The 20,036-nt window shown below is 35.5% G+C and overlaps 2 protein-coding genes across 2 annotated transcripts; both read right to left on the bottom strand.

Annotated features, from left to right (window-relative positions):
- Positions 1–223: 223 nt before the first annotated feature.
- Positions 224–610, bottom strand: LOC140005580 (uncharacterized). Its single transcript, XM_072046588.1, has one exon. The coding sequence runs from the start codon at positions 608–610 to the stop codon at positions 224–226; it is 387 nt and encodes a 128-aa protein (XP_071902689.1).
- A 13,394-nt stretch (positions 611–14,004) lies between these two features.
- On the bottom strand, positions 14,005–17,994 carry LOC113720212 (F-box protein At2g26850-like). The gene is made up of 5 exons (XM_027245154.2): positions 17,154–17,994; positions 16,975–17,054; positions 16,686–16,864; positions 15,806–15,880; positions 14,005–14,547 (listed from the first exon to the last, which is right to left on the bottom strand). The coding sequence occupies exons 1-5, from the start codon at positions 17,844–17,846 to the stop codon at positions 14,360–14,362; spliced, it is 1,215 nt and encodes a 404-aa protein (XP_027100955.1). The 5' UTR covers positions 17,847–17,994; the 3' UTR covers positions 14,005–14,359.
- Between the last annotated feature and the right edge of the window lie 2,042 nt (positions 17,995–20,036).

Genomic DNA, 20,036 nt, shown 5'->3' with positions numbered 1-20,036 from the left:
GATAAATTGATAAATTTTCGTACCCAAAGGTTGACTTAATTTTTTTGGTGCTAAATTTGTACTTTTGGGTGAAACGCAGAAAGGAAGATAAGTCATTTTTTTGTCAAAATGTCATCATTTAATATATATGTGAGAAAAGTTACAATATTCCTAGCATATACATACTACTGGCACACGGCCAGGAAATCTTTATGGGCTTCAATCCTAAGCCACACAGGGAAGTCTAGCTCCCACTTGTTTCATCAATTAGGTTGATAGCAAATTTTGCCAAATCATGACTAGTGCGATTATATTCCCTTCCAATAAATATGAAGGAACATCGCCAAAAGGATCGACTAAGATGTACGATATCATCTACCAACACATCTAACAGAGATAACCCAATACATCTGTGATTAATTCTATCCACTAGACCTTTACAATCTGAATGTATGAGTAGAGATGTCCACCCTTCTTCCAGAGCTTTGAGCATGGCTGATCTGATTGCTTCAACTGCTAATATGGCAGCATCCTTCATCATTCCAGTAGGGATTGCCCATGTTTTGACAAGTTTTCCATTATGGTCCTTTGTTGCGATGCCCAATCCCCCTCTACTCATATTTTTGTCCATTGCTAGCATCCGTGAACATTAGGATGGCATGTTGATCCTAAGGTTCTTTTGTCATGGTTATCATTGGTACTTTTGGATCATCCTTTTTGCTTTCCATTTTCTCCAAGTCCCACATCTGTTTGTACTCCAGCCATTCTCCCAGAGTTCTATAAGAGATCAGGTTACCTTTTGTGCTTTCCTTGTTGAAGTTGCAGGCATTCCTTGCTTTCCACAATTGCCACAAGAAGTTTATTGTGGCTTCTATGTGACTGATGCCGTTAACTCTGCTTCTAGCACCTTGCAACCCTTCCCACCACTTCCAAAAATTCCACGATCTTTCTTGAATACCGTCCCATTTGATAGGGAATGTCTTTCAAACCTCTTCTCTAGCTTTACAGTTGAAAAAAAGGTGCTCTAATGTTTCTACCTCTTCACCACAGCATATGCACCACTTATCCTCTTTGCCAGTTCTTCTATACACTTCTTCATTGGTAGGTAGGATGTTATGGAGACATTTCCATAGGAAGTGCTTCAGTTTATGTTTTATGTTTAGGTCCCAAACTTGATGCCATAGTGTAGGATCATCCTTTCCTGTGCTGGATCTCTCATTTGGTTGCATCTTATTGGCTTTCTTGCTCAATTTCAATCAGGCTTGAGCATATCCTGACTTGGTGGTATAATCTCCACTATTGCTATGCCTCCAAACGAACCTGTCCTGCCTTTCCTGGATACTGAGAGGGATCATTAGGATTTGTTCCATCTCTTCTCTTGAGAAAATGGACTGAATAAGATTATTGTTCCATCTCTTGTTAATGATCAACTCACGGACTCCATATATGTTGCAATTTTGAGGTCTAGCTGATCTTATTCGTCCATTCATACCATTGGGAATCCATCTATCCTTCCAAATTGCAGTTGATCTACCATTCCCTATCTATCTCCTAAGTCTATCTTCTAGCAAAGGGATTGCACTATGAATGTTCTGCCATATCCACGAGGAACCTGACTTTGCTTTGGCCTGCAAGATAGAGGAGTTCGGAAAATATTTCCCTTTCATTACCTTACTAACCAGCAACTCAGGTTTTGTTAGTAGTCTCCATGCTTGCTTGGCAAGTAAGGCTTCATTGAAGCACTTTATATCACGAAATCCAAGTCCTCCTTTACCTTTGATTTCTGTCAGGCCCCATCATTTTTTTCAATGCATTTTCTTCTCGCCTTGGTCATTTCCGCACCAAAACTTCGCCATCATGTTGCTTAATGCTTTGCATAGTCCATCTGAAAGCTTGAAAACTATCACGAAATCCAAGTCCTCCTTTACCTTTGATTTCTGTCAGGCCCCATCATTTTTTTCAATGCATTTTCTTCTCGCCTTGGTCATTTCCGCACCAAAACTTCGCCATCATGTTGCTTAATGCTTTGCATAGTCCATCTGAAAGCTTGAAAACTGACATGGTATATGATGGTAGAGCTAATGCCACGGATTTGACCTCTTTGCCTGCATTACTTAACATCTTGCCCTTCCATCCTTGCAGCTTGTCAGTCATCTTGTCTTTCAGGAACCTGAATGTGCTGTTTTTAGATCTTCCTATAACCATAGGGAGAGGAGACCCAGATACTTTGCCTGAGAAACATGCTGGATATTGCCAAGAGTTTGGAGGACATCTTGTTTATTTGCTTGGGAGGTGTTTCTGCTGAAAAGAACTGCTGATTTCTCAATGTTGATCTTTTGCCCTAAAGCTAGTTCATAGATTTGAAGAATTCTAGTGATCTCACTTGCCTCCTTAGAGTTAGCTTTACAAAAAATTAACGAGTCATCTGCCAAAAACAAGTGGGAGATGGCAGGACCATTCCTGGAGATTTTAATTCCTGTTAACAGATTGTTCCTGCAAGCAGATGTCAAAAGATTTACAAGACCTTGAGCACAGAAAAGAAACAAATATGGAGACAGTGGGTCACCCTGCCTAATGCCTCTAGAAGGACACACATAACTTGTTTTATTCCCATTGATATTAAAAGAGTAGGAACAAGAAGATATGCACCCCTTGATCCAATTGATCCACAAGGGGCAGAACAAGGACACAAAGCAAAAACTTCCATTCTACTCTATCATAGGCTTTTGACATGTTTAGTTTAAGAGCCATATATCCCTCTTTCTTGCCCCTCCTATGATTAAGCCAATGGATATATTCATGTGCTATCATAACATTATCCAAAATTTGTCTCCCTGGTACAAAAGCTACTTGACCATTATTTATGCAATCATTCAAAAAAGGCTTCATTCTATTTACAAGAACTTTGGAAATAATTTTATAAACAACATTGCATAAGTTGATTGGCCTATATTGAGAAAGATTCAATGGCGTATCAATCTTAGGAATTAGTGTCACTAAAGTTTCATTCAGAGCTTTGCACATATGGCCCAGCTGAAAGTAACTCTTGATAGTCTCCACTAGGTCCTTTTTAATGATACCCCAGAATCTTTGAAAAAATAAAGGAGACATACCATCTGGTCCTAGGGCTTTATTGGGATGCATGGAAAATAAAACCTACTTAATTTCCTTCTCTGTTACAAGTCTAGTGATTTGAAGGTTCATCTGTTCTGTAATTGTTCTAGGAATGCCCTGAAGAATCTCATCGAAATTTGTGGGCCATGAGCTTTTAAACAATTCCTGGTAGTATTTTGCCACTTCTTCACCTATCTCCTCATCTGTTTCACACCAACCACCTTGTTCCTTCTCCAATCTGGATATCCTATTTCTCCTTCTTCTACTGGCAACTCTCATATGAAAGTAAGCTGTGTTTTTGTCCCCCTCTTTTAGCCATTTGCATCTAATTTTTGGGCCCAAAATGCTTCTTCCTTAGCATACTCAGCACTCAATTTCCTTTTGAGGTCTATAATCAAAGATTGCTTGTTCTGTGCATTGCTTTCCTGTGTCTTCTCAATTAGGTCTTTGATAGCCTGAATGTTGGCTTTACTGTTGGACTGAAGTCCTTTGTTTCCACACCTTGAGTGCTAGTCTGCATTCCTTAATTTTCTTTGTTATTCTGTATCCCGTGGATCCCAATTGTTGTTTCTCCCAGGCAAAATCCACCACCTTTTCTACTTCTGGATACTGCAGCCATCTTGCATCAAATTAGAACCATTTTCTCCATCTTTTTCTTACGGGTCTGGTATCCATTAATAGCATAGCATGGTCAGAAGCAACAGTTTGTATGCGCATCAAATTTGCTCCACTATTGTTTATGCACCAATCTACACTTGTTAGAGCTCTATCTAATCTCTCCTTTATCTCTTCCCCAGAGCTCCAATTATTGTTCCAGGTCCAAGGCAAACCTTCAAAACCAAGGTCAACAAGCTCATTTCTGGCAATGAAATTTTTGAACTTACTAAAAGACCAACTTTCTCTTGACTTGCCACCCCACCTTCCATCATTGGAAACTATATCGTTAAAATCACCAATGAGCACAATTCTATTGTTCCACAACCTTCTTCTCTCAGTTAAGATTTCCCACTATTTCCGCCTAATCGATGCCACTGAGTTTGCATATGTACATATACACCACTAGCTGTCTGATTCCTGATTAGCAGTAATCTTAACCTCAATGGTGAAATCTGTGAACAAAATTTTACCAATCTTTAGTTCTTTGTTCCAAAAGATAGCTAAACCACCTCGGGTTAACCACAAAAATATTATCATAGTTGACTCTTTTTTTTATTTTTTCCATGATTTTTTTTTTATTTTTAGTTTCACTAAGAAACGCCAGATTTGGGGAGTGAATGTTACAAACTTCCTTGAGACTAGGAACCGTCAAAGAGCTCCCGGCACCTTGGCAGTTCCACGCCAAGACTTTCATATTGCATCGGGAGACCACTCCAGGCTGGTCTCCATCACCTTCAGCTCATTTTGCATTTCCGTTTCACCTTCCTTTTTGCTTCTTTTTGGATTCATTTCCTCCTCTTTCATCATATCCACCTCCATTGGTTGGGACATTTTCCTTTTTCCACCCACTTCCTCTCTCACCGAACACCCATTCTGGCAGATTTCCATCAGTGGTTCCCTGTTCATCATGTTGCTGTTATTCCTTCTTCTGAGTTTGACCTCTCTCAGCTTGCTAACGTTCTTATATCCTTCGTTTTCCTTCTTCTGTGGATAGCTTTTGTCTGGAGTTTCCACTTCCAGTTCCGTTGAGCTTGCCATGACTTTAGCTGGATCCGATACCTCTGAAGATGACTCATTTGTAGATGCTAATGTGTCGTTTATGAAGAATTGGTGGTAGTGGTGGTGGCGGCAACGAATGAGAAAGGGATAGAACTCTACTTTATGTTTTTTTTTTTTTGAGGAATTCTGCAAATTTTGTTAGGGGGAATTTCTGTGCATGTATATGGTTGAAGCTTGTTCTTTGATTCCCTAAACAACGTGTCTAAGATTTTTCTTTCTTTTTTTTTTTGGATTTCTATTAATACTTCTTACTTATTTAGGCCCTATTTGATAAGTCAAATTAACACTTAAATTTAATACATTCAGATCTTAATATGTTTAAACACATTTGATAATAAAAAATAAAACATCTAATTTAATTAAGTGACATTGAATTTTTTAGATAAAACTTACTCCAAAATTAAGTTTAATATTTTCAACAATGTTATTGTGGGGGTAGGTGATTGTGATTTGGCCAAAATTTAAGGACTGATTGGTAGCTTGGTCAAACATTAGGGGAAGTAAATGTAATTAACCCAAAAAAAGACCTCCTAAAAAAACGTTCAAAAGAGCGTAAGTTTTAGTTTCTGTAACTTCTAACAGCGAAATACGAGCTACTGATCGTGTGCCACGACGTCCCAGGGTTCCTAATTTCACCGACTTTATTTTACTAAATTATAGAATTAATTACTTGTCCTCAACTGATTATTCAAGTTTTGTTACAGACTAATTATATATCTAATTCACCTGACATAAGTTTTTTTTTTCTCTAACGTAAGTGGAAGGGTTGGAACACAAGACTTCCTACTTGTATTTTTTCCCCCAAATTATCCAACCGACTCCAAGTTCACGAAATGTAAGTCATTAAATCACATGTTAAGTGGATTATACAAATCTTATCTTGAAATAAGAAATTGAGCGTATAGCAATCTTTTAGTGGCTGAGATTTACCAACTTTATGATAGTAGATAGAAACACCTTTGGGATGAAAAGATAATGAAGTAGTTGAAAGCAAAAATCTTTTCAAGAATCCCTTTTTATTGGATTAATCTTTCCTACACTAGAGTGTATATACTATCAGTTTTGGATGAATGATAACTATATAATTTGAATTTGAAATTTAAGTTTTTACACATGTGTCATGAATCTAACAATACTGTCAGTGTATATAAATTTACCCTTTTTTATTTGTCTAATTTAGTTAGAAGTTAAAAAAGGGAAAAGAAAATTGATTAGATGTTTAACTCTTCAGTTGACAAAGCACAGGCTTAAGTTCACCGTGAAACTTCAATGAAGTGATGTGAAACTTATATTTCCATTATAGTTTACTTTAGCCTATGATTTCTGTTATCTTTTCCAAATCAGTGATCACATGTCATTGGTCACGAGTTTATTGTCCACTCTCGATCTCCGGTCACGGGTCAAGATTTCACATGACTGATCCATGGAAATAGATAACAACATCTTTCTCCACATAGAGGGAAGGAAAAATGATTACTTTCTTCAAGATTGCCATAATTAAAACATACCTACCTCAACTTCCTAAAACTAAATTTACCTTCCTTGTTAATTCGTCTAAGTTATATTTTCTCATTTTGTTCCTATTTCGATGAGTTCACCTCTCTTAACATTAGTAAGTTAATTTTGGAATTACATGATTTTAACTTCTTTGTTTAATTCTTTTGCTGGGGATCGACATTGCTTAAGAAGGCTAAATCTAGAATTTAAGAAATTAGAGAAAACCATATGTTGTATGGATTAATCTTTACTACACTATTGATGTATACACTGACGATTGGATCAATATCACATCATCTAAATTTGAATTTAAACATCAAAATTTATATATGTAGCATGCATCTACACCTGATAGTGTATATACTATCAGTGTATAAAAGATTTACCTTATTTGTGTATGTGAGTTTAACCAAAAACAAGTAATAAATTGTAATTATAACAAACATCATCAGAATAGAGTCATTACCCTGGATATTTTATACGTGTGTTGATGGTTCCCTAGCCCCTACACAAACTTTTTGTCGTTGCTCAAATTGGATTGTAGTGTGGAAACTGCAAGGCTGAGAATCTTGTTAGTAAACCACAATTTTTTTTATCTACAAGCAGACACAATTTTTAATCATCTTTCACAACATGGACAAAATTTTGGTCAGATGGAAGCTGACTCGAATAGAAAGGGAGCATGACTTCTTGTCAACAAGTGCCGTATAGCCAAAATAGGTCCACAAAGAGTAGTTTTTATACTCCAAAAATAGGCAATTTTTGTTGAGTTCACATCTGACAAGAACGTTTACTGGTTTGAAGGTTGAATACTTTGAAGTTAATAATCGTGAGTGACATGAAAAAGTACTTTCTACTTTTGACCTTTTCTGCTAAAACTTTGAATCTTACATTAGAATCAATATGTCATACATGTGACTTTCCTTACCCTTAAATCCAGCATCAAGAAAAGTTGTACGTACAAAAATCTATCTCAAATTCAGAAGCCAAGAAAGCTGAAAATTTCAGAAAAGAAAACTCAAGAGTATCAATGGAGTTGATACATCATGAAGTAGTACTCCAGAGTGCTTCTCCATACCTAAGTGCTCCCACTAGTCCAAAGACTCCAAACCGTGGCATGCAATTTTATACTGCACCTTCCAGTCCTGCAGAAGAAGCACTAGGGGATGATCTATTTTTTGATGATTTTGAGTTCTCAACAAGTCAAAAATTCGATGACTTCATTGATCTAGAGATCAGCCAGAATTCTGAACATATCCCGGTGAATGATCAGCCTCAGCAGCAGCAAGGAAAGCCAAGAAGAGAGCGCGGAGGATCACTACCAACAATGGCATTTGCCGATGAGCTTTTCTACAACGGCCTAGTCATGCCTCTAAAGCCTCCACCTAGGCTTCAAACGAGTCAAGAAAATGGAAACAGTTTCAGACAAGGGTCAGTTCCTTCATCACCAAAATCACCTCAGAGTTCAAGCTTTATTAAGGTTCCATTTGTTCACAAGGCCGTGTGGAACGATGATTTTGATCCCTTCAAGGTTGCGTTGCAAAAAGTATCGAAGGAGAGTAGGGGACGAGCTAGCAATGCCCGAGGTAGCCACAGGCGAACGAGGTCTCATTCACCGTTTAGGACGACTAATTCATGGAGATGGAATGATCAGCATGATGAAGCAAAAGAGGATAAAATTTTGAAAGATCAGGAAGTCTTTGGACAAAAATTTGGTCTGCCGAAGGAGCCTAAGGGCTCTCCTTATGCAAGGTTTGTTATTAATCAAAACAAGCAAGTGGAAGAAATCGAGAAAGGACGGAAAAAGCCTCAGAAATTGCAGTCTGGAGGAAGGATTAGGCCTGTGAAAATGGACCATGAAGAAAATGCAGTAGCTGCATGGAAAAATAATGTCACTGTGGAACGTGGAATGAAGAAGATAAGAAGCATTTTCTTGAAGTATGCATTATTTGGGAGGGAGAATAGTGACGAAAAAGCAAGTAACTATCAAAGCTCTACATTATGGAAGTCGAATTATTTCAAGAAATTAAGCTTCAAAGTCAAGGGAAACAATAATCCTAATGGAAACATGAAAAAAAGAGGGATAGAAGAAGAAGATCCAAAGATGCAAGTCATAGAATCCAAGCGCAACAAGCCTTCTTTAGCTCTTTGCTTGGGGTATGGATTTGAACACCATAAAAACATGGATTATAGCCTATGATACAGGTGAAGCATGTCCAAGAATAAAATTCCAGAACCACATATGTACTATTATTCCATGTTTTCTTTCTTTCCTTTTTTTTTTTTTTGTGGCCTTCTTTTGTATATATTTTTTGTTTTTTTGAATTGTGGCGGTGCATCACGAGCTTTTTTTGTATCTGTATCGGAATAATAATCACTTTCTATAGTTCTATATATCAATGTTTGATCTAAGTTTGATGTAATTTTAACGGTCCTAATGGACCTAGATTGATGACCTCCTTCTTGCTAGTGAAATATTTGTCATGAGGAGCCTCACTCTTGTATTGTCCCTGATCTTTGGGTAGAGACAAATATTTATGGCATATTTTAAGCATAAATTATCAAAAGCTACTTACATTAAAGGAAAAAAAAATTAGGGGTCAATTTGTTGCATTGATGTCTGTTTATGAAGTAGGTATATTTTTTGTCAACACACTAGGACACAAAATTATGTTATGGTGTTTATTTATCTAATTTTTTTGGCATATTGGGGATTCACCTTTCAATGTGTACTTGTGAAATAATAAAGCTGCAGCGAACATGGATTATTTGTCAACAATCTAAAATTTCTTGAATGTCTTCATCCAAACAATTTTTTAATCAACAGAGTAAAGTAAAATATTGTAACTTTTAGTTTGTCACCCTTTTCTTTTTCCAAGTTACTTCTTTAGGGTACTTTCAATTCCTGAACTTTTTCATTATCAAGTTTTGTTTTTGTCTACATCTATTTCTTTAACATATAAAATAGAAATTTACTTTTTGATACAGTAGAAAGCTTTTTCTCCCAAAAGACATGACATATACTGTTTTATGTTTAATATTGGTACAACAGAAAGTATAACACTGCTGGTACAATAGAAATTTCAAATACCAAATTTTCACTTCAGCAATACTTGAACTGTTGAACCCCATATCTTATTATTACAACACCTCAAGCTGGATTAGTTTTCCTTGTAAATTGGAAAGACTTCCCAGTTTGTAGAAAATATATGCACAATATGCAAAAATTCTGTCCAACAAGTTGAAATCCGCTGAGTCCCACGTAGATTCATGTTCTTGCCCATTGGACAAGTGTCTTGAAACCTACCACTACGAATATTCTATTCTTGACTCTTGATCTTATAGGTTGAAATTCGTTCTTGACTTGTAGATGAATTGTTCAAATCCAATTCCTCAAAAAATTTAAAAAAAAATTGTTAAAATCCAAATAGTCTAGAGGAAACTTTCCGACGGGGCTTCAAATTATTCACTTTGCATGATTTTGATCCCTCAACTACAAATTGTAGCAAATAAGCCCTTAAACCGAAAAAAAATTGTTTAGTTTAAGAACTTTCAATAAGTTCGGGAGTTAAATATAACGGAATTGGGGGCAAAATCAATCAAACAGAACAATCAACTCATGATTTGATCAAAAACCAAATATATTAAGTCAACTAATGAGTTGGAGTTTAATGTTTCTTCATATTCTTTCATCTTCCACATTTTCTAATTCCAATTTGATGAAATAATCAGTCAACCAGGCCTTTTAGGCTGTTTTAGTGGGCTGACTATTTTATTTGGTCAGCTTTACCCTAATTCCATCACCTCTAAAGTCCAAAGTTGATGGAAGTCCTTAAAGTAAGTATTTTTTTGTCCAAGGATTTATTTGTGATAATTTATAGTTGAGGGGCCAGAACTAGATAAATGCAATAGTTTAGGGTTTGTCTGGAAAGTTTCCTCAACGCTTTATAGCTCTAAAAAAATCCAACGTGTAAAGTACTGTTTTTTTTTTTTTTTTTTGGGTAGGAAAGACTTGCATAAAATAAAAGGAAAGGTTACAACTTAGCAATGTATCTGGGGAAACAGACTCCCCTAAAATCATCAGACAAAATAGATTCTAAGCTGAGAGGACAGGAATCTAGAAGTGAAAAGAGACACAAAAGCTTTACACCCAACTTTGCTAGTGCATCTGCTCCTCTGTTTGCCTCTCTGTAGATGTGCTTTACTTGCACTTGCTGGAAATTAGAGAGAAGGTACCTGCAATCATTTACGATAGGGGCAAGGTCATGACCTTCAGGAATTGAAGTGTTTAGCATGTTAAGGACAACTTCACAATCGCATTCAACAATCAAACGTTGGATATTCAAAGATCTTGCGATTTCGAGTCCATCTCTAATGGCCCAATATTCTGCAATCAGATTGTTGGTGAGGCCGAGCTTACGAATCGACCCTTTAATCTAAGTACCAAGATGGTCTCTTATCAGGGTCCCGCATCCACCGAGACCATGGGTGAGCAGGATCCATTAGAATTCAGTTTAAGCCATCCTCTAGGTGGTGGAGTCCATCCAATGAGGGCCTGGCTTTTGAGTAGGGGAAGGGGAGAGCGGCTTGGACCAATAGCGACAAATTCAGCAGCCAGATTTAAAGCTTGAATGTAAGGGAATTTCCATGCTCTAACGAGTTCGAACAAAAGTTTGTTTCTATTGTTCCAGAGTACCCAACAAGAGAAAGCAAGAATGACGCTCCAAGAAATGGAACCGTAGGGGGAGGGGCAGGAATTTTTGCAATTCTGAAGTAGCCAAATGTTAAAAGATTTCCAAGGGTGGTGAAGAAAGGGAGGCTGGATTTTATCCGGAACTCTAAGGCTCGGGGACATCCTCTCACCACATGTGAAGTATTGCTGAGTACACTCCAGTAAGATACCATCTTCCGGTCAGGGTACGTTAGGTATCAGGGTAAACTACTAAATAACTCTTAAAATATTTCAATTAAAATTGGTTCCTCATCTATTTCAAGTTTTTTTTTTAGGGTATCTATTTCAAGTTTTAAATCGATTCTTCAATAATAAAGTTTCAAACGCTTATCCTTCAAAATCACCGCATTAAAGCTAATAGGTCTAAGGACAAAATTTGATAGATCTAATGCTTTAAATAGACTAAAACATTAAACGTTGATATTTTATTTTATTATTGATGGATAAATTTAAGATTGAAATAGCTAATGCAACAATTTGAGACAATCAAAATAGTTTAAGGCCTCCCTAATATAAATTTTCCGTTTGTTAACAAAAAATAATAATAAAATCCACATCTTATATGTTTTTATCCGTTAGGATAAAATCAATTAAAACCAATTTGTTGATGTGTTAGTAATCTAATTTAGGCTAGACCATTTAGTTTAATAAATCAAAAAGAAAATCTCAAAAATTATACACTACATAAGTTGAAAAGATGGTACTCCGAGGATGAAAAAGATATAAAAACAGGTGAAAAATGTTTTAAAAAAAGGAAGGAAAAGGAAAAAATGATGGTACTCTTTTAGCTTAGAGGTGGCAAATCAACCCACTTAACTAAATTTACCCATACCCGTCCATGAATAGATGGGTATGAGTATCTTAAATTTTTGTATATGAGTATAAATGGGTTACCCAATAATACCCATTTATTAAATGGGTATCATTGGGTAACCCATCAAACCCAATTAACCCATTTAAAATTCTCTTCCCCCCAAGTCTCTTCTTTTCCCCTACCTTTTTTTTTCAAATTTTTTATTTTGTCATGATATTAACATTATTATTATTATTATTATTATTATTTGTTGGTTTTATCTTATTATTTTATTTTTTCTTAGTTTGTTAACTTGTTCATTTTTTAGCATTACCAATTTATGATAAATTTTAGCCTATTTTCTTATCTTTATAAAATAAAATTTTAAATTTATATATGAAAAAAATGTTAGGGGTTCAAAATTTTTGGATTAAGTTTTTATATTAATTTTTATAGTACTTAATTCAAATTTTTATATTCGTATTATTCAATTATTAAATAATAGGTAATTTTCTGACATAGAGTATAAATGAAAAAAATTGGTAATTAAGTTTATTGAACATTATAAGTAAATATTTAAAACTAATGATGGGTACAAAGAGTGGTATAAATTGATAACTTAGTTTGCAAAAATGAATTTAAATGAGTTTGCAAAAAGTTAAAATAAATGAGTTATAAATGGGTAATTGGGTTACCCAATTCATTTTTTGATTTACCCATTTATACCCATCTAATTAAATGGGTATAAATGAATTGACTCACTTATGCCCATTACCCATTTTACCCAACCCAAACCCGCCCAAGTCACCCATTTTGACACCTGTATTAATTTAGCTCAAGGCACTTGTTACTATATGGGAGATGATTGTTGATCTCATCTAATGACCTGTTAAGAAGCTAAAATTGAACCTCAATTTTCATAAAATGTGTAGCTTATTTACGACAAAGTTGCAGCACAACAAAAACCTCAGGCGAATATATTATATATATACCAACACGACGTCGTTTTTGGGCTGCAGATTAACTGCCGTTATGCTCCTTTGACCAGCAGCCCTAACTTCTGAGGAATTTCGATTTGACCCAGGTCATTTTATACAATTCCGTTTTTAACTCCTTAATTTGACCTGCCCCTCCCAGCAACAAGAACAAGAGAGAGAGAGAGAGAGAGCATATGTCTGCTTCCCCCTGAGTTTCCCTCGAAAAGATTTTAGTCCTTTCTCCTTTCTTACGTTTGGATTAATTTTGTGTCGTTCTTTCTCCATTTTGCAGTTTCTCTAATTTAAATTATATTTAGGATTGAACATGTGAAGAAATTCCTGTGCCTTTTACTTCTCCAAGGGAGTTGTGTTTGTGAATTCTTGAATTTAAGGTTCACTTCCAAATCCATAATCATATTACTGTCAAGGTTTTCAAAATCAGGATCCTACCTAGGATCATTTTTCGGTTTGTAGGATCGGATCGTAGGATCGAATCGTAGAATCAGTAGATCCTACAAAAAAATGTAATAAATTGTTATATTTATAATTTTTAAGTTTGCAATTCATAAATATAGTAACAAATAATGTAATTCATGTGCAATCAATATAATTATATTGTTAATTAAGGTTAATTCATTTCTAAAGGTTGTAAACCATATTAATTTATTATAATAAAGACACAAAACACTAGCTCCATGTGATAACCTATAACAAAGATCATTTATTCACTTTAGTGAATTATATGAGTCAAATTTAAAAATTCATCAAATTTTCTAGGTTTGGAATTGGGCTTAATTATTTACATGGATTTAAAGCACTCTGAATATAGTTTACAACGCAACAAATGATACTCAATTTCGAGTTTTCTACACAAAAATATAGTCAAAATACTAAAATTGTTATTTAATTTATTGAAAATAATATACTCATGTCAGAATCGTAGGTTGGATCGTTAGTGTACGATCCTACGATCCGGATCGCGATCCTAACAACTATGATTACTGTTTTAGAGGCCAATTGATTGTAAGTTTCACTCTAGACACCAAAAAACACGTTAAAACATTTTTTCTAGTTTTTTTTTTTTTTTGGGTAGGAAATTGGGTAGAACTTAAAAAGCAGAGAGGCGACGGGGAATCTAAACTTACTAAAGATATCATGCTAGTAATAACTAAGCCTAAGAAATTGATATTACAATATCATGAATATCATTGTGTTATTATTTACATTAACTTTTAATTCTTCTTTTCCCCCATTCCACCAGGAGAAAATGCCAAGAAAATGGTGGACGATACAGCTTTTGACTACTAGTACATCCTAGAGGGGAAAATCTTAATATAACTCCTGATACAATTACACATACTACAATGGACCTACTTGCATCAAAGGAGAGGAACAATTCTACCCAAATGATTCCCAACCTCTCCCCTAAGAGGAGATGACAGCCTAGTATAATACAATGCTGAATCTAGCGGAGAGTTCAGTGCTCCATAGAATGAACAAAGGAGTGCAAATTTGAGACTTGAACCATCTAGAACAGAAAATTTCTGAGCTTTATTCCAAGATTTCAGTTGGCCAAAGCTTTTTCCATGTTGAAATCTCTTCATTTCTTTGGAGATTTCGGATTCCTCCATAGAATCCATCAGCTTCATTTCCTCCTTCTCGATGGTCTTTTCTACTGAGAGTTGTTGTTCTCCACCTTGAACCAGGAGTGTACTGATTGAACTCCAGAACAACGCTATCTGTAGCACCAAGTCAGCAAAACAAACTCTGATCAGTACAGGAAAAATCACATGTTCCATGACAACTCAACAAGGTCTCAATAGTTGATACAAGTAACAGTTAAAGCATCAGCAGCAGAAGTAGCTTCTTCAGGGCTAAATCCTTTTTACTGAAGTTTTTCATTTTAACAGGACAAGAAAATCTTGGTACTCATCAGAACTGTATTTTTTCTCTTTAACGTCTTCTCTGTGTGATAAAAGTAAAATCAGCTGAAAACATGCTTTTACATGTGGCATTGTCCAGATCGTTAATCCAGGGAGTGGTGTTCAATGCAATTATATCAAGTCCAATGAGCAAAAATCCGAAAACTAATGAGGTCCAGAGGTTCTCCTGAGTGATCTGAAGTACAAGAATGGACCATGGTCCAATTATAATTGATTATGGGAATGGACCATGGTCCAATTATGGTCTTGTAGTATTCATCAGAAAGTGGGAACTCAACTAAAAGAATTATTATTCTCTGGATGACAAGGAGACATGAATGTGTGAAGGAAAAGTGGGATGCATCACTAAAAAAAGTCATTCCAGCTCCACAACCAAACACAGGGGCAAGGGAAACAGAAGTCTTTTTCAGCTTTGATTGGCTTTAGATGTTCCACTGAGACATCACTAATGACCATGTTGGCAGAAAACATGACATCCCGAAGAGGACTTGTCTAGGGGACCAATTACGGAGCACAAAGGAAAGACCCACATGCAGAAAGATAGGAGTCAATTTGGGGCCTACTTAGAGTTGAGGTCTTATTTGTGATGATAGTAATCTCCATTCCATTTTGAAATATGTTAAATTATAACTGCCTTGGTTCAATGAACTCAAAGAAGGCTACCAACAGGTGATGGGATGGGAACATCATTCCAACTTTTCCAACTTCTAAGGTCTATTGGGTGTATGGTTTGATGATTCCCATCTTTTGTGAGTACCTTCTGCTCATGTGGGATATTTTTTACCTGACTGCAAAGCTCTCAGGATCAGGGCCCCCTTCTAAAACTACCACAAGGAGTATACTTGCGTTTCTTACGTAATCCATTATATTTTGGTCATTTTCACCAAACTTGAAAGCATTGTAAGAAATGTTATTTCAAAGGAACAACTCCTGATTTACTTCTTGAAAGTCCCAGTTCATCATCTCTTCAAAGGGTTCTTTTTAAAGAGTTCTTTAGTTTTATAGATTCTTTAGAAAGAGAATAGACCCTCATAAAAAATGTCAAGCTGCTCACCACTTTCATGACAACGGCAGTAGTTGGAATTCCCATCACATGTTTCCAAGTGACCTACGACACCATACCACCAACCTGCACCATATGCCAGACATTATCATCAGTCAACAAATCAGAAGATCTGAATAGATTGGATCACATCTTGAAGAAGCCAATGAATATTGGTTGCGTTTCAAAGACAATATTCAATGAGGAATCCATCAGATTGTGCGATACATGTCCTATTGCTTTATCAGCTGACAGAACATTCTACCTAACAAGACTGACTAGCCACCTTCTTTTCTAAAGGAAATAAAGTATTTTCTATTAAAAATTAACTGGACACGTTTCTTTTGATGATCACATAGTATACTGCCAGAACCAATCAAAATTAGTGTGACACTAGTAAAATGAGCCCTTCAAGTCCAAAAAACAGCTAGCATCCATTTCCTATTGGTCCTTTGATAAAGGTTACATTCTTTTTCTATCTTACTAGTTGCTCTTTTATCTGAATTATCTGTAGCAACCAATTACCAACTAGCTTAATCAAGGAATATACCTACCAACTCAATGAAGTTTCTTGCAACAGCTCATCGTTATGGGAAGGGAATCATTTAATGGCATCTAACTGCCACCCTACATTCAGCTGAGGGGGAACAGAGAAGAAAGAAAAACAGGAAAAGGTAGCTATTTTAGGGATTGATTTACTACGGATGAAGTTTAAAGTGTTCATTTGCAGAAAAGTTTCCAATTTTGTCTCGCATAACCAGTGATTATATACTAATAGGGCAACAGAAGTTATTCTTTATTATGTGATAAAAACAGCTTCACAATCTATCAGTTATAAACCAAAATATGATTAGATAAGAGGGAGAAAGAAGCAATTGATGAAAGAACTAACCATAAGGGAATTCTTTGTTTCTTCTCCATTGAATTTCAATGTGATCACCAGGATGCAATTCACTCAAACAGTCAGAGATATGAAGATCATGTGGAGGGGTATCAACAGGTGGTGCTCTTATTCTGTCCCATGTCACATCTGTCTCCACGGCAACTGCTCTGTTTCCATGTGGAGGATATCTGCAGTAACAGAAAAATTCATTAACACCCCAGATAACTGAGAAGATTTCATTCACTAAACATTCGTAAAAAAACTAAAGAAAATGAACAACTGATATCTTTTCAATCACCTGGCCTGGAAAGTATCAGTTCTGGGATTATAGCTAAGTTCTGCATCGTAGCATGACAACATAAAACCAACATGCCCATGCTGCAAAAGAGCTCAAGAACTATCAGGAATTGTACAAATACCACACAGAATTCTGTAGAAATTGTCATGAAAAACTTGAAGTTGAAGAAAAATCAGTACCTCACGATTATAAATCTGAGCAGGGAACAACTTGCCAGACTCAAGAGCAAGATACCAGGACATTACTGAATCAACCGGAGGAGAATTCTTCCTCTTGGTTATCCTATTCTTTAAGCTGGATCTAACTAATGAAAGAGGCCATAATTGAGACAGATAATTGAAGGACCCTTTTGGCGTTGCTTGATTGAAGCAAGAATCTTTTCTTGTAGCAATATGCCACTGCCACTCCCTATGGGCAGCGGGGCCAATAATTCTTCCCCATTTCTGATTCATATGCTTTTCCCACAGATGATCACTCATACATCTATCTCTCAAAGACCGGCAAACAGCGGCCATACTACACAAGCCCTCAGGGGGGAGCTTCTCAAGAATGCATTCCAATACTAATTCAGGCAAATCCAATATGGACATGATCTCTGATGATGATGGTGAGCTTAGCTCATCAGCATTATGATGTACTACTGTCTTGGAACTGGTTTGAAGAGTTCTTTTCTTGAATGACATCATCATCTCGGAGGCAAAGAACCTGCTGCTTTTAATGGATTTGGTGAGGAGAGATAAAAGTGAAAAATCTTTCCAACACCAGAGTGAGAGCAATCTCATCTCACAAGCCAACAAAGGAAGTAGCTTGAAAGAAAGAGACTTGTAAAAGAAGATGATGAATGAGCAGCAAGTTATCAAGAAGAAAAGCATTTGAATGGTGCAGGATTCAAGTTAGGCATATACGTTATATAAATTGAACAAAAGATGTCTTAAAAGTTAGGCAAGACCACCAATTGTCCAAAAATGCAATGAAAAACAAGCGTAAGCTTCGAAAACTAACAGATATAGGATCTGCCTTTCAAAAGATAATGGTCAGCAATTGGATTGTCTGGACGAAGCCCACCAAACACAATGGTGGACCTCGCCAAAGTTCCTAGAAACTACAAATCAGAACAGGGGGAAATGTGAAACTCACATGTAAATTAGTAGTTTTTTCTTTTTCTACACGCTGAAAAGGTGGGAATTTGATCAAATGGGGCAATATGTATTCTTCAATGAAGCTTGAAATGCAAAATGAGAGCAAGGAAAGTGGGAAGAAAACAGATCTATAATGGGCTGCGGCCACCTGAAAATCCCAGGAGAAACGAAAAGAGAGCTTTCTTTTATTAGTCAAATATGAAGGCTTCCTCCCCTTTTTATCCAAAGCTCTCTTTTTTATGCTACCACAACTAAGGAAGAATCCAGGAAGTTGGTAATAAGTATAAAGATTGAGACAAAAAGTTAGGTGTAGCTAACTAAATAAAGGATTGATTGCTTAAACAAATCAAATTCTGTAATGAAAACAAGAAAATCTCATGTGGGTTGAAGAGGATAAAATGGAGATATTAATGATGATAATGACGATGAAGAAGATGGATGAACTTGAAAAAAGCTTTGATGGGACCCTTTTTCTTTCCAGTTCACCAAATTCCCACCTCATCAGAATTCAACCAAATCCTCCTCTACCCACAGAAAAAATGTAAAATTCTTTTCTTTTTTCTCTAAGAACAAGAAGAAAAATGGGTTGCAACTTGCTAGTTGTTCTGTTAGGACAGATTGGAGAAAGGAATCAAAATCTTTGGTTACATGGGCAGTTAATTACAGCTAAAAATAAAGGGGTGCTTTGGTTTCTTCTAGTATATACAAGTTGGGATAAATTTAGAAACCTTCCCTGATGTTTTTGATAATTTCACTCGGCTCCCTTCAGATTTATATAATTACAGAGACCTTCCTTAATGTGATAAAAAGACAACAATACCCTTCATTAATTGTCAACTCATTGAAAAACTCTTTCAAATATTAAAACTCTCTCATTTATTATCAACCAATAATTCAAACTACAGTCCTTTCCATTTAACTATCTATTCTCTTCTTCCTACATCTATTTTTCTTTCAAACTCATTTATTTATTATTATCAATCAAATGTATACTATCACCACTAATAAAATCACCATACACACCAAACCACCAATACTTACATATCTTGATATCTATTCCCAATTCTCAATTTTTCATTATTATTAAATAGTTTCATTGCACCTATTTTTGTTTTCAATTTTTTATAGGCATTAGCAAATTGAAATTGTCAATTGACAAATTGAGTTCTAATTTCATTACCAAATTAGATGAAGAAGACGATAGTGATAGTGATAGTGATAAAAAAAATAAAAATTAAGGATAGGAAGTGGAATAGGAACTAAATATAGGTTATACTGTTATGGTTGTCATGAACAAAAAGTGTTCTTGACATATATTTATAACTGCATTGTGTTTCTATTTTTAATTTACAATTATTGATGTTATTCCTGTAGAGAGAATTTGATTGATTTTGAACTCTGTGTTAATCGAATACATTGGATATTGATATTAGTAGTGATGGTTTAGATTATTTTATATTAAAAAGGTGGTAGCCGTGCAATTGAAATTTAGGGATATTGATGAATATTGTTGTGTATTAAGTAAAATCTGATATTAATATGAGATTGTAGGTAAGTTTTTTGGTATCTGATGTAGCGTTTATAGTTGATACAATGATCTGCATTAAAAATTTTTAGGCAAAAGAGAAATATTATAACAAAGATAAGTGTTTATTTAATGATGATTTAGATGTTGATGAGTAGATGACAGTGATAGCAATCAAAGATAAATAAAATTGAAACTGTGAACCATTTTTTTTTCCTTTACATTTTTGTTGTGAATTATAACTCAAGGGTATTATAGAAATTTTGAGAAAAAGTATAGCCTTTTGGACCTAGAATGTTACTTAAATAGTGAAAATAAGAAAGGTGGACATAATTTTTAGAACTTGAGGGGAGCTTTCTGCAATAGTTAAAAACCTCAGCGGAGGTACGTGAAATTAA

The sequence above is a fragment of the Coffea arabica genome, chromosome 1c (assembly GCF_036785885.1).
Source record: "Coffea arabica cultivar ET-39 chromosome 1c, Coffea Arabica ET-39 HiFi, whole genome shotgun sequence".
NCBI classification, from domain to species: Eukaryota; Viridiplantae; Streptophyta; class Magnoliopsida; order Gentianales; family Rubiaceae; genus Coffea; species Coffea arabica.
Note: the sequence above shows the minus strand (reverse complement) of the source record. Positions and strands in the feature narration are given on the sequence as shown.

Excerpts from the sequence above, each read along its gene's own strand:
- LOC140005580 (XM_072046588.1), bottom strand. The coding sequence starts at position 610 with ATGGACAAAAATATGAGTAGAGGGGGATTGGGCATCGCAACAAAGGAC.
- LOC113720212 (XM_027245154.2), bottom strand. The coding sequence starts at position 17,846 with ATGCTTTTCTTCTTGATAACTTGCTGCTCATTCATCATCTTCTTTTAC. Across the intron at positions 15,881-16,685 it reads AAACAAAGAATTCCCTTATG|GTTGGTGGTATGGTGTCGTA; the intron begins GTTAGTTCTTTC and ends CATATGGTGCAG. Across the intron at positions 14,548-15,805 it reads CTGCCGTTGTCATGAAAGTG|ATAGCGTTGTTCTGGAGTTC; the intron begins GTGAGCAGCTTG and ends TTGGTGCTACAG.